The 15,004-nt window shown below is 35.9% G+C and overlaps 2 protein-coding genes across 2 annotated transcripts; both read right to left on the bottom strand.

Annotated features, from left to right (window-relative positions):
- Nucleotides 1-321: 321 nt before the first annotated feature.
- Nucleotides 322-1,246, bottom strand: LOC133322693 (steroidogenic acute regulatory protein-like; the record flags this gene model as incomplete). Its single annotated transcript, XM_061531658.1, has 2 exons — nt 1,028-1,246; nt 322-765 (listed from the first exon to the last, which is right to left on the bottom strand). Coding segments are annotated over exons 1-2 (663 nt in total), but the record flags the coding sequence as incomplete, so codon positions are not given.
- A 4,152-nt stretch (nt 1,247-5,398) lies between these two features.
- LOC133322694 (steroidogenic acute regulatory protein-like) lies at nt 5,399-8,431 on the bottom strand. Its single transcript, XM_061531659.1, has 10 exons — nt 8,318-8,431; nt 8,110-8,258; nt 7,886-8,044; nt 7,772-7,825; nt 7,571-7,703; nt 7,359-7,498; nt 6,524-6,676; nt 6,353-6,457; nt 5,570-6,244; nt 5,399-5,500 (listed from the first exon to the last, which is right to left on the bottom strand). The coding sequence occupies exons 1-10, from the start codon at nt 8,421-8,423 to the stop codon at nt 5,402-5,404; spliced, it is 1,773 nt and encodes a 590-aa protein (XP_061387643.1). The 5' UTR covers nt 8,424-8,431; the 3' UTR covers nt 5,399-5,401.
- Nucleotides 8,432-15,004: the final 6,573 nt, after the last annotated feature.

Raw genomic sequence — 15,004 nt, 5'->3', positions numbered from 1 at the left:
TAAAAATATTTAATTCCCAGGTTTTTTATAAATATTCAACGTTTTAAAAAAAATATTCAACGGGATGACCCATAGCTTAGAATGAAGGCTCATTGCAATTAGAGTGATGGGATTACAATATCTAATTATATATATGTTTTGCTAAAAATATATATTATATTTTAACATTTATTTTTCTTATTATGTGCAATGTTTATGCCTCAACACAGTAATATAATTCCGCAGATATTTGGCAAAATCGATCATGGCAGTTCTAAACCCCTACAGAATCAAATAAATAACAAATCTATTTAAATATAATGATATGCTGAAGTGTCTTACCTTATCTACAACATAACTTGGTAAACTACTTTTCAGATCGATACACATAATCCACTCAAATATGCACTCGTTGGGATCTTCCTCCACTTCATGCATAACAAAGGCCGATAGGAAATTATGTCCTCTAATAAATTTGGAATTTGTGGGGAACTCATTACGTTCCACACTACATGCAGCAGCAATCCATACACGGCGCCCGAAACTTCGTGGATGCTCTTTTATAGCTCTTAATGTGTTTTCGGATTCATTCCGAATAACATTGTTGGCACAAAATATTCTAAGACGTTCCTGTTCCTCGCTATTTAATATCAAACTTTCATTGCTTAATTTTCCATCTTCTATTAGACAAGACGATCTAAGATTAACGAAGTCTCGTGACTTGATTAAACCACCAACATGTGAGGCAGAAACATGATAGGTAATATCACTTCGATCATTAAAAATCTGCAGGGAAAAAAGATAAATACAAAAACTTATGACTGTTTGGTGCCATCTTACCTTGAGTTTGATAGATTCTAATACGGTAGGGTTCCACTTCGGTATATCGGCAACGTCATAGAGTAGTGCATTCGCCAATGCCTTGGCAGGATAATTAATATGACACTATTAATTTGATTTAAAAACTTGTTCTCCTTAATTGTTTTCTTTATTTATTCTTTTTAAGTATCAATGAAAACGATTATTTTCATTTCAAAAAATTACTCACTCTCAACTTATAAACTTTTCCCAATCGCGAATCTTCCAGGCTACTGACAGTGTCACATTCTTTAGTTTTCTTAATCAATTTCCAATCCTCCGATAACAATAAATCATAAACTTGTCGCACGCAATCTAGACCCAATTGTTGATATTCGTCCTTTTCGAGGTGAATAGTTTTGGCTCCCAAAATTGCTGCCACACCACGAAGACATAATTTTGTAAACATTCCGAATTTGTTTTTGCAATCTTCCGCTTTAATCAGTGTTATGTATATAAAAATAAAGTTATAATTTTAACTGAGTAGCACTTATTACTTAATTTTTGTAACAAAGGTCCAATTTATGATTCACCGAACGTGTGTTTATAATTGACATAAATTAAATTTGAATTACAACACGTGAATTCCATTTGTTATATGTATGTAATATTGTATTCAATTGTTAAGCAGTAAGTAAAGGCTTTAGACGAACAAGATCGACATTGTGATACCATATACAACTACCATTTTCGATCCCATGACAATCGAATCTATGTTCAGTCAGCTCAGGTGAACAAATTATGACAGCAGCTTGATTCTCAACCCGTCTTTTCATTGCTGGCACTTTTTGCTTTTGGGAGTAACATATCCGTATTCTTATGGTCCGTGCTGGGATCGAACAAAATCCATACCGTGGTTCGGTTCGGTTTGGATGTAATGGGTGAAGGGAGTGGGTGCACTACACCGAAAGGGATTACATTGCCTCGTGTAGCTACAGCGCAATCCTACTCCTGATGGTGTATCGTTTCTGCAATTTAATTTCAACGGTCTTCGAGTAAAAATAGACGAGATAGTGGACTTTATCAATCCGAAGAATATCTTGGTCGCGTCGGTGCTGGAAATCAAGCTCAATGAAAATTGTAGCCTACAGCGTTGTGAGGAAGGATCGCACAGGTGGGGCCTAGCATTCCTTATGCACCACTCTGTTCAATACAGCTTATCTCGCATGAACTTAACATTAGTGAGAGCATTTAAATGTGGTACTGCCGAGGTAGAGATGCTTAACGTGTACATACCCTCCATTAATAGCTGTGAAGTGCGTTACAACACCTCTCCATTATCGTCTCCATAAGCAGACCTCCCGATTTCATCATCTCTGAACGCCGCGCTTTCTTTAACCATAGGAAAGCCAACTGGCAAAGATTCTGAGAGTTCACCAATCAGCACTTCAGTGAACTTTCCATTCCTTCTGATGTACGGGTAGCAAAAAAAAAATAGGCAACGTCCTTACAACTACAGGCGCCAGATTTGTACCTGCTTATCGAATACCAAAGATAAGGCCTAATTTTCCAGCAGAGGCAGTTGGTCTAGCAAATGAGCGGTATGAGATCCTTCGACCTAACCCAGCAGATCCCAAGGTCAAAGAACTTACGTTGGGGGTCAGCGGAGCATAAGCAGAATAAATGGTGGAAGCACCTGACGACGAAACTTCCAGTTATTTTAACCAGCAGTTTTTTGAGCAACAGGGCGAAGCGAAGAGTAGTATGTCGTATAAGATATCTTCCCGCCGAGGAGACACCACCACAGTTTACAATGGGTGATGTTGCATGTGTCATTCGTAGCGCAAAGCAGTTAAGTGCGTGACCAAAGACCTTAATTTGTCGATAGCCACCCATATCATTCCCAAAGCCTGGACAATGGGCAGAGTGGTCCCGCTACTAAATCCATGCAATAATGTCGGTAAATTTGAATTATATAGGCAGATTTCACTTGTGTCACCAGTAGTGAAGACTCTTGAGTCATTAATTCACTCCTGTATTAGCGAACACAGCACAACAATAGCGTTACACGCCATCTTCACACACACGTCGAGGTCTTAACTAGAACCGACCGTGCCATAGAGCAGTGTTGGTAGCGCTGAACCTACCCAAAGCATTTGCCAATCATGCAATACTTTTTGCGGGTATCGGAAACACCTCCATCCGTTCAAGATTGAAACGTTAGATAATCAATTATATGCGTGAAGTCAATCAGTCGTACGTGGAGTTCCAGAATAAGAAGTCAAAACCTCGTAGCAGGGATTTCATCAATGTGCCAATATTTGCTGCAAGACCGGGGTAAATTAAAAATGCTAATTTTTGAGTTAATGAAGTAGAATTGTTACCTACATATATCAAACTTTATTGTTTGCAGATGAATATCTCTGATTTTGAAGCTGTAGAAGTTCTCTGTCCCATATAAGGTTGTTAAAACGTATTTTCTGCAAAATCAATTTGTTTGCAGCAAATGAGCGATATGTGTATGGTTGAATATTTTAATATCCGCCACGAAATCTTAGGCCATATTATTCACCACATGGACTTCCAAGATGAGAATGTCATTGAATGTGCCGGTCAAGACGCTTCAACTACCCCAAAATGTTCGGGGTCCCATTCAGTAGGAACAAACGCCGCCCAGAAAACTGCAACAGGGTGCCTCCTCCTAACGCCAGTGGACCATCTTCATGAGGATACGAAGATCATCTCCTTACATTAGCATAGCAATATGCTTTTAATGTGATGGTTAGGATAATCATACTAACCCTCAAATGGATAAAACTCCCTCAGTCAGGCGTAGAAGGAACGATCTGTATGATCTAGAGAGGGAGGTCTAACGTTATAAAAGGGAGCCTCTAGGTCGGCAACATATATATATATATATGTGCATTTGTTTGGTCACACAGACAGAAAGTGTGCGAAAGTAACTTTCGCTCTCTCGACAAACTTCGTCTGCAATAATACATTGCTACGATCAAAATTATAAAAAAAAGCGACGGCACAGCCACCTTCATCAACAGCTCAAACGAGACTGATTGGTGGTTGTTTACGATCGCGCTTTCTGTGAGTGCACATGTGCGCCCAAACGCCGACACATGCTCTAGATGAAGTTGTCTATCGAAGTCTAAATAGCATTCATACGGATGCAGTTACGCCAGAGCTTAATGAATACAGATTGAATGCCGTCCTCGGAACTCACACTCCACCCATCGAGTAGGTTTGGCATAATTGCGTTCATGATGCTGAAGGCGTTTCAAATGGACACGAATTGTTGTCTGCACAGCATGTGGTACAGTACGCTGTACTTATCAAATTGTGCCGCCAATCCTACCTCGAAAGATCGGTGACTGCAGGTAATGGAAGTAACTGCGTTTCTTATTTTTGAGATAAGTCCAGAACCTGGATTAAGCAAAAAGACGACTGGAACCCTAATAACCCTCCTCTGGACGGTCTGGTTTTTTATACGGATCCAACATGGAAGAAGGTACAGGCGCTGGCATCTACTGTGAAAGACTAGGCTTTGAGCTTACCTACAAGTTGGATAGAAATGATATTGTTTTCCAAGCTGAAATTTTCGCGATTTGGAAGGCAGCAGAATTGATAAAAAGTCTGAATACAGATATCGTTGAACCGGTAGCTTCTTTTGTGGATAGTCAGATGGCTCTCAAAGCCATCAAATCATCTAACATCAAGTCTGAGTTCTCAATCTATAGATCAAGCAATCGCTGACTCAATCAAACACCACCCATCTTTTAGGGAATTTTGAGGCGTTCTTTGACGAACGAGCCAATGAACTTTGGCACAACGAACCTATGTGCAATGTCTCAAGATTTATCTGAATTTAAATAGGAAGCACAAGTTAAGTTCATTGAAAGTATCAATACCGGTTATGTATTATGTATATACTACCTTCTCTTAAAAATTGCCAAATCTCACAATTGATTAAACTGGGTCTGAAAGAGTTATATTAGTTTTCATTAATTGGAATAAGTTTTGATAAATACTACTTTGAAAAGCAGATCCTTCGTATCATTCTCCCTCGGTTTTAAAACATTTCAATTTTTGTTTCTAAATCTTCAGAGATATTTTTTATATCAATTGAATTTTGAACTCCTTCGATGTCCCTTTAATACCATTACACCTTTTAACATATATATATATATATATAACAGAATTGGATAAATACATTTTGTAATAAAAATATTTTTATTGTTTAGAGCTTATGAAAATTATAATTTACAATTTGCGATTAATTATATGCTAATAAAAGAGAAAACAATATAAAACGATATAAAAATGAAATATACACATGTGAAATACGAACAAACAAAAAAATCTCTTTAAAAAACTTGAGATATTTTTTAAATCCAAAGAAGAAGGAAAAATGAGAGATACTTAGAGAAATACATGCGAATCAGTTCTTTTTTTTTCAATATATATTTTTTTTCTTTTACTTGTCTTTTACAACAAATAGGCCTTTCGAATGATGTGTTTTTTGGGACTTGTTGTTTTTTTTTTTTTGGGCAATTTACTTAATAGTAGAGCTTAAACCAGCAGCGGGGGTTTTGAGTAAAAAAACTATACATGCTTAATTTCTGGGCAATGTGCGGCGTCGACGTCGTTCACGTAATTCTTTAATATATTTACGTAAATATGTTATATAATCTGTCATGAATGTTGTATAGGCCTGGAAAGAGAGGAGGAAGAAGAAATGTGTAATTCGATGAAATTTGTTTATTTGTCCTCAATGGCTTACCGAATCCAACACATAACGTGGTATATAGCCCTTCAAATCAATACACAATATCCATTCGAATATACAAACATCCGGATTGGACTCCACCTCATGCATAGCAAAGCCGGATACAAGATTTTCACCTCTCGTATATTTGGGATATACTGGTATCTTATCATATTCCACACTAATGGCAGCATTAACCCACACCCTACCTCGTGCAGGTGGTTTTACAGGTTCTTTGCTTTTTGTAGCCACCACCACTGCAACCTTTTCCTCATCTTCAATGTGATCTTTAGCATCTTCGAATTCATCATCTAAAGGTGGCGGTTCGGTGTTCAACGTTAACTGTAAAACATCTGAAAAATCTTTGGCTCCCAAACTTTTGCTCAGCGTATTAAATGCTCTGCCGCTATCGGGCATATTTGTAGCACTACTTGTACGGCAACTACCAACACTGCTGGGCTGGGGTGTTATTGTACCCTCACCATCGGATATTGTGGAGACACTACCTTCACAGGAATTATTAAGCATTTCTTCATCGGATGAGCCGGGATCTAAACTACTTTCGTCACAGATTTTACCATCGACCACCAAACGCCAACAGCGTAAATTAACAAAATCACGAGATTTGATCATACCACCACCACTGCCGGCCGAAACATTGTACGTTATATCGGTATAGGAATTTATTTTCTGCAATGAATTTAGAAATGTAGTAGTTTATAAATTCCAAAATAAATTGAATTGGTGATAAACTTAGTCGTTTTCCCATTTCCATTTAAGAAAATCCTATTTACTTACCCTAACCATTTTAGATTCTAATGTTGTTGGATTCCACAGTGGCATATCTTCAATTTTATAAAATAATTCATGACATAATGCCTTGGCAGGATATTTTAAACGACACTGTAACGGAAATTTTATATAGTTTTTATTAATCTATATTCTCAAATATAAAACAAATCGGCATACCGTTAGTTTATAGATTTTTCCCATTTTCTCACGATGTATACTGCTAATGGTATCACCTTTCTTTGTTACCTTTTCAACTTTCCAATCGGAAACATGCAACATATCATATGTTCGTCGTACACAATCTAAACCCATTTTATGGTAGTCTTCGTCCTGCAAAATAAACAAAAAAAATAATATAGTAGGGAAAATCTTACATTAAAATTTATTTTAATAAAAATATTGATCACTTATTTGGCCCAAGGACGAACCCTATTGAAATTGGGAAAAATCGGTTAAGATTTAGATATAGCTCCCATATATATTTTCGACCGATTTAATAGAAATGGTGCACCAAAGTGCTTATATATCTTTCATTCAATTTCATGTCAATGTTCTTTCGAAAAGGCGACGTCTGTAGAATATACCCAAAGTGGTGAAGGGTATCATATAGTCGGCACAGTCCGACTTTACTTCTTTCCTTACTGGTTTAGAATTGGGATAATCCAGGCAACTTTCCAAATATCAGGAATTACCAACTTTGAAAACGAGAATTCAAAGATTTAGGTCTGATAACTCAGCCCTATTGCACCAAGCTTGTTGAAAATGAACATAGAAATACTGTCTAGACCAAGGGCTTTGGATGGTTTGGATTTTAAGATAATTGCCTCTACCTAGCTGGGTGTAAATGATAGGGGCTGCAATGTCTCGTTTAAGATTCAACACCGATTTATTCTTTCGATGATTGTGTATTCAAAATGGAAATTCAAACCTAAAATATATTCTAAAACGTAGTCTTTATCATCGTAGTCCTGTATCATCCATCTGATTTGGTAACTATTATTATCATTCTTACCTTTTCCTCTTCTTCATCACTATTGTGTGCCGAATCCAAAGGAGAATAAAAATCAACTACACTATCAGCTGGACGACGTTCATTTTGTGTCGATAAAAATGGCGCCATTAAAGGTGAACGATCTGTAGATGATGTCATGGCTGGAAATATTCATAAAAAATAATACATGTATAATTTAAAGATTAGCATAAGAAATTATAAATATAACGTACCCGCAAAATAACGTCTGGCATGACGTTCTTGTGGTATAACACGACAATCCAAAAACCATGCTTCACCCCATGCCAAAACAAATGAGGTTATAATGAGTATCACTTCAAATACTTGTGGGGTGGCTTTGACCCACTAAAAATATAAATAATTACAATTTGGGCTTAAGAATTTAAGAAAGTATTTTTAAAGTTGCCACTTACATCAAAAACAAATACTTTGGAAATTAAAAATAAACATGAGCCACTTGTTGATAACTGAAATAAAAAAAGTAAATTTAGAATTTTTTTAAAGAAATATTAAGTATAGTTCCTCACCGCTATAATAAACCAATTATTTACATATAATAGAGCATAGAAAAATATCAAAACTACAAAACGGCATATTGCTGCTGCCACAACATCAAACAGCGAGGCTTCAATGGTATAATGGACAATTTGTTTTTGCAGGGCCACAAAGATATTGTCGCCATTTAGCTAGCAATCAAATAGAAATACAATTAAATATATATTAAAAAACGATTTTGAAAACAAAAACTCACCATAATACATATTAACCACAGCAGTGAGACGAAAAATAAATCAAATGTTACAAATAGGCAGAAAAATCTACGCACCACTGACATGCGACCATCTTGCATATAACCACCAAGGAATTCTTCGGTTATTAAATTAATGGAATGAGTACGGGCTGGAATATAACGTACATTATCAATTATATTTTAAAAGAAAAAAAAGAATTGCACTCACAAATATCATAGGGAATATTGCCGCCACCTCTAGACTGCATAGCACGCGCTTGATTTATTAGTAATTCGGCAGCACTGCGTAGATCTTCGGAACTGTTTTGTGACATTATGTTGTGGCTGAAATTTGCCTTCAGCACTTCATGGCTTCTGTATTTGTTATTCTAAAATGTTGATTTTTTTAAATACTGAACTGTAAGAAAAAAAGATATATTGATAAAAAAAATAAATGGCAAACATGCAATTTTGTGTTTACAAAAGAAGTAGTATTGGCTTGGGGTTGGTATAAACAGTTAAGGAAGGCATTAACGATGATTAACCTTCTTTAACCACAACAATATGAACTCTCACTTATCAAGTGAATATATTTTGCTGGCCATACGACAGACCGGCTACAGTGGCAACCAATGAAGACCTTTAAGTGGAAATTATCGACAGATCTGACCCAGCGATAGTCACTGGATGATTTTTGAAATTGAAAAATTTGATGGTTTGTCAGTTTTACATCGCCTTTAAAAAGGTGTCAATGTTATAAACTGAACAATGGAGTGGATGGTTTTGGCACACTTTGGGAAGGAACTAAACATTTTGCGTTCTCCTTAACTAAGATTCCTTCCAGAAAAAATACTTAATTAGTCCATCCTTCGCGGACAAAGAAATACTGCTAAAAATCTTAGCCCTTCACAATACCAGTCTAACACCTTGTATCGAGGCCTAAGGCATGGTTGCAAGAGTGTAGGTTGCCATCTCTGGGGTCAATAAAATTTTAGCCAAGTTTGGAATAGATGAATAACATCGAAGATTCGGAAAGTGCGCACTTCTCCAAAAATATGATGGTGCATATGTAGAGGTAGGTGTTTTTACCCTAATTATAGAGATAATTTTTTTTGGGGACGTACCCGGTTATTAGACCCGGAAGTTCGGGTACGAGTACCCGGTTCTGCGGATAATATAAAATGGGTTTCATTTTAAATCTTATAAAATGCCGTTCCATTGAGTGGTGATATGAAGGGGTTATTTCGTTTTGGAGATGCAGTAAAAAAAATGGGTTTTCGATGCCGATTTTTTTTTTTGAAAAACGCCCCAAAAGTACAACATGGTTAAATTTAGCCTCTCACCAACCCTGACTTAAATGATAGACCACAGTTTGCCCTTTCCAAAATGGTGCGATATGTGCATATGTTTTGGATCAAAAGATAAGGCCCATATCTTTTGATCCACAAGATATCTTTTGATTCCTACAAAAAACAAGGAAATTCTGTCGCGTAGCCAGTGTTGATATCTGTCCATTGGAGTCCACAAAACTATTATTCATCAGGAGATTTGTCGCGTAGCAGGTGTTGGTGTTTGTCCATAGAAGAAAGTTTTAAACCCCGGCCGAGGGCCGTTCACCCAGAAAACAGCTATAGATTAGAGCAGGTTCCCTGGTTCACTGGTAAAGGCTCTGATATTGCAATGACCAGTATTGATTCCTGTCATTACGCTTATTTCGGCTTTGCCCAGGTTCAACTGTGAGTGTGTCCTTTTGGTGGAAGGAGTCGGCCAAGTAGATCTTAACACATTGCACCTAGGTTCGTTGTGCCAAAGTTCATAGGCTCTTTCGTCGAAGAACGTCTCAAAGTCCCGATAAAGATGACATATGGGTGGTTTGATTGAGCTATTAATTGCCAGATGTGTATATTGAGATCCTCGTCTAGCTAATTCCTCTGCTCTTTTATTACCAATGATGTCACGGTGTCCTGGTACCCAACACAGCCGATAGCCATAAGTAAGTTGTTCCAAAACTGTTCTACACTTGAGGACGGCCTCAGATTTGATGTAATAGAATTTGATGGCTTTAAGAGCCGCTTGACTATCCACAAAGATAGTCACCGGTTCAACGATCTGCATCCAGATTTTTTATTAATTCCGCTGCCTTCCGAATCGCGAAGATTTCAGCTTGAAAAACTACAGTTGCTATCCAGCGTGTAGGTAAGCTCAAGGCCTAGCCTTTCACAGTAGACGCTAGCCCATGTACCTTCGTCCATCTTGGATCCGTCTGTATAGAAAGCCAGACCGTCCAGAGGACGGTTACTCCGGTTCCAGTCGTCTCTACTAGGAATAACGACATCTACATCGTCAAATCTCAAGACTGGTGATATATAGTCGCTTAGTTTTAAGCGTTGTTCCAATGTCTCGCCGGTTCGTTCAAGATAAAACCATGCCCAAAGGTACATCTTCTACAAAGATTTTGTTCTAGCAGCCTTAGGGCACTACGTTCGGCCTAACACTTAATGCTGAGGCCTAGAGGCCTTAAGTTCATCATTGGGTTCAGAGCTGCTTGTGGGGTGCTCCTCGTAACCCCTGGATCTAGTTTGCTGGATGTCGTTCCACCAAACAAGATAACCATGGGAATGTATGGGCCTAACTACGGTGTTATTCAACTTTTCCCAATGGAATTCTTGCATGCATAGAGTGCAATCAGCCCTCTCTTCGCCCGTTCCTCAGCGTTCCTGTTCCATCGTAATTGACAGTCCAGGACTGTACCAAGGTACTTTGCTTCGGATGCACTTTATCCAGTGTTGGTGGAGACAGGCTCCGAGCTTACGTTTCCTAGTGAACATTACCAGTTCCGTTGCATGAGATGGCCTTAAACGAAATTTCCTCCCAAACAATTGTTCCCCCATTTCACATATGACCCTCGTTTATGCAAAAAAAAAAAAAAACAACAAAAATGTTTACATAAATGCAACCCAGCAGCGGTCTGTCTGATCACCCATTTATCCGCATTGATAAACAAATTTTTGGAACTCAGATTATCACTACATTGTAAACATGGAATATTCCTTTTAATGCTTAATTTGTTTCATTTCCGGCGAAGGCGGGGTGTGTTATGCCCGTATGTCTTTATTTCACTTCAAATATGATTTTGCAATGCACTTTTTTCTCTCAATTTTTATTGCAGCTGATAATAACAAAAAAAACCTCGCCGAAACAAATCAAATGTGTGTCATTGTTGGGGGAAGGTTGCTGTCATTTATTAGAAGTTTCTTTGTTATCAGATTGTGTGAATATACACGCGTCGAAACATAGTTAACATTTTACAAAAATCTAAGCAGGAAGTTTCCTCAAATATTCACTTTTTTGAGGGAATATGTACTTTCAAAACACTTTCCTTCATACCTTCTTTGGTTTTGCTTTTATTATTATTTACCACACACTACAATTCAATATTTTATTTGTATTTTTTTATTGTATTTATTGTTCCTCTTTTTGTTTTTGGAAAAGTTAACAATGAAAAAACAAAAGTATTTTCCAATTAGAACTGGGAGTAAAGTAATTACTTCAAGTGAAGAGAGCGAGAAATTCTTTAAACATATGCTTCTTCTTGTTAGTTTGTGCTATGCATAGTGGGATGATGACATGTCATCGTGAATTAAGTAATGCCTACTCAGAAAGACAGAAAAATAACGTTCTTTAAATCGCTTAAAATTATTCATGGTACAATTATTCAAGGTAGGCCATAGCATAATTACCATGGTATAACTATTACAAGGGAGGGCACAGCTACCAACTGATTATAATTTTTTCTCAAGGTGGCTTGTTCCATCAAATCAAAATACATATTTTGTGTATGTATTTTGATTTGTATTGTTTTGAATACTAGTATTCAGTACTATGTCAAATAAATTCAAAAGAAATTGAAATATATTCAATTTTAATTGAAATGAAAATGATGTTATTAACGCGTCCGTCTGGAACCAATTACTTTGTTATGGATGAAAAAATGTTTCCCACTGGATTTTGGAAAGAAATCATAACATTTCATTAACATTTCTCGTTTTTAGTTATGTGTTGAAAAAATGCCAAATAAACAACCACTTGCTGCGAATATTTATTTTATATTTTATTTGATATTTGGCAGAAGAAGCCACTACCTTCATAGTTGTTTTTTATTTATTTTATTTTTTTGTTATTCACCTCAATCTGCCCTTACATGTTTTATTACAGCAACTTATAAATTAAAAGCTCATTTAAATACAATAGAAAATTCAGGATTTATAGTACGTTTACATTTAACCGGATTTCGTTAATCCAGTGGGGTTTAATTGCCAATTCCTTTACATATATGTCAAATAAATCCTTATAAAGTAGGTTAACCCGGTAAAAACTGTTAATGTACATGCCGTTTTAGTGCTGTAGCATCCTTTATTTATTTCCTAAAACCGGCACAATTTTGCGCCATTTACCATTTATACTATAAATTTAACAAAAAAAGAAAACTGTATGAAGATGTTTAATATTTTTTTGTTTAAATTCAAATTTGTGCATCGATTTCAAAATAACAGGAGCATGATAATTGGTCGTGTAATGACATGTTCTGACGGGCATTCGAACAACGTAGTTCGCTCTCAGAATTACGTACATGAATTAACCCGTTCATACAACACTATTCTTAATTCATGTCATCAGAGTTTTCTTTATCAAATTTCTTGTTTCTCCTTTTGCACCGAAATCTCAACTTATTTGTGTGTATTACCTATGAATTTAAGTAGAAAAAATTATGCTCTTTCTCTTGAATATATTAAGAACCCATAGCTAAATACTTTTCATTCATGTTTTCCATTTTTTCTGAAAATGTTGTTTTTAATACATTTTTATATTTTCTCAATTCAAATGTCACATATAAAAATTTGGAAAATTTTTTGTTTGAGTTTCCCCACATTTGTTTCTTGTTTTGTATGCTAATTAGAACCAAGGGAAAAGAAATGCATATTCCATTATGTAGAAAACAAAATTTACATTCTGCTGCACATATAAAATCTATACAATTTATTGCTTTTCATTTATCATTTTCCATTTTTCTGAAAAAGTTTGAAAATTTTTTAAAAATTTGCATGCTGTCAAGCGTGGTTTTATATTTATCTGGATCGGTGTTGAGAGTTTCTCTCTCTCTTAGTGGTAAATTGTGAATTGTGTTGGAAAACATTACCACAGGTAGGAACAAAAAAGTACGAAAAGGTACGTAAAATTCTACTTCAAATGATAATAAATCATAATTATCGAGAAATATTGGCCAATATTTATACCAGTTATTTGCATAATTTATAATTTAAGCGTAAATGTATTCACGAATAATAAAAAAATCTAATTTTTGTTTTGGTACGTTTATGTCAATTCGTACCTTTTGTGAACAAAAAGTACGCTTGTTACTCTCTCAAGAGAGAGAAACTCTCAACACCGATCCCGATCCCGACAAATATAAAACCACGCCAAAATTAATTTATTTTCGATAAATACTCTCAATTGTTAGGGATGGGACAAATTTCTTAGTTATTCAGAGAGTGATTCGAATTGAACAACGTACAAAAGTCGGTGTTCGCTCAGACAATTTTGTATGGGGAACTAAGTAATTACTTCATAATTAAGGGTCGAACAACGAATGAGAGAGCGAACGACCCTCGTCTGTACATGGCATAAGAGGCGAAATGATTTCAGCATTTGACTTAATTGCGTGAAGACGTAAAAAAAGCAGACAGTTTGAGACATTTTCTACCGAAATGGCCGATAATATTCGCCTCGCAAGAATCTTCTACTTTTTACTAGAATAACATATTTTCCTTTATGATATGAAAATATAGTAAAATTCGTAGAATACTGCAGTACGTGAACATATCAAATGTTTCTACTTGAATTCGGCGTGCAATATTGACAACCATCAGAAATATTACTAAATAAAATATGGCAAATGATCAAAAAAATATGTTTTGGTTTTTGATGCATCGCCGTATTATTGCATCATGATACCATGTATGTAGGTGGAAGATAATTTTGTCACTTCTACTCAGGAGCAGTGCGTAAACGAGCTGTGGTAATAGGTCTACATACCCGGAAACCGTCAAGCCATTTATTTCCTGAAAAGAATCGGAAAGCCAGATTGGCTTTCACAAAGGTTCAAATCATATGGAATCCATGGCAGTCTCATTTCAAAATTTCAAATACAACAATGCGATTTTTGTACTTGAGCCCGTCAAATAAATACAACTATAAATCTAAACTACTTGAATGTTGTTGTGAAACGTCAGCTATATATATATATATATATATTTTTTTATTCCAACAAAATATTATATTGGAATAATCAGAACTTCTTCTTCCAATCAAAATGATTGTTTTATTGAATTTTTAACTCTATTGAACTTTAGAGGCTGGTAGCATTGGAAGTATCAACTTCCGTAATCAGTTGTCTTAAATGTGCTGCACATTTTAATAACTTATTCTGAAGGAACTATGTCTTTTTCTATAAGTGTAACATGTGATTTTCTGCCATTAAATAATAATATATTCAGTTCTACATCTCTTCTATAAGAAGAATATAAAAAGTAGCTGGTTGTCTTTTTAATAGGAATATCTTCAGCTTTTCCATTGCCGAGGGGGAAAACCAACAGATTTTCTGCTTTTCTGAGTAAAAACGGTACACGCTAATTCTGAACAGGCAAAGTTTTGTTTTTCTTCCTCGCACCCCTCTCGCCTACAAACTCAGAATTTGCCAAATAAAAATTTGCCTGTGGAAAAGCGGACTATCTATTAGTTTATTTTTAAACAAAGTTCATTAATCATAGTGTTTCCAATTTGAATTGCTTTAAGGTAAGTTTACACTAGGCAAATATTTGACGAAATGTGTGAAATATTTTTTTGCCATAATCTGACC

The sequence above is a fragment of the Musca vetustissima genome, unplaced genomic scaffold, assembly GCF_032173495.1.
Source record: "Musca vetustissima isolate MV318-11 ecotype Yass unplaced genomic scaffold, APGP_CSIRO_Mvet_v1 utg24030, whole genome shotgun sequence".
NCBI lineage: Eukaryota > Metazoa > Arthropoda > Insecta > Diptera > Muscidae > Musca > Musca vetustissima.
The sequence above is the reverse complement of the archived record's forward strand: the minus strand, read 5'-3'. Positions and strand labels throughout refer to the sequence as shown.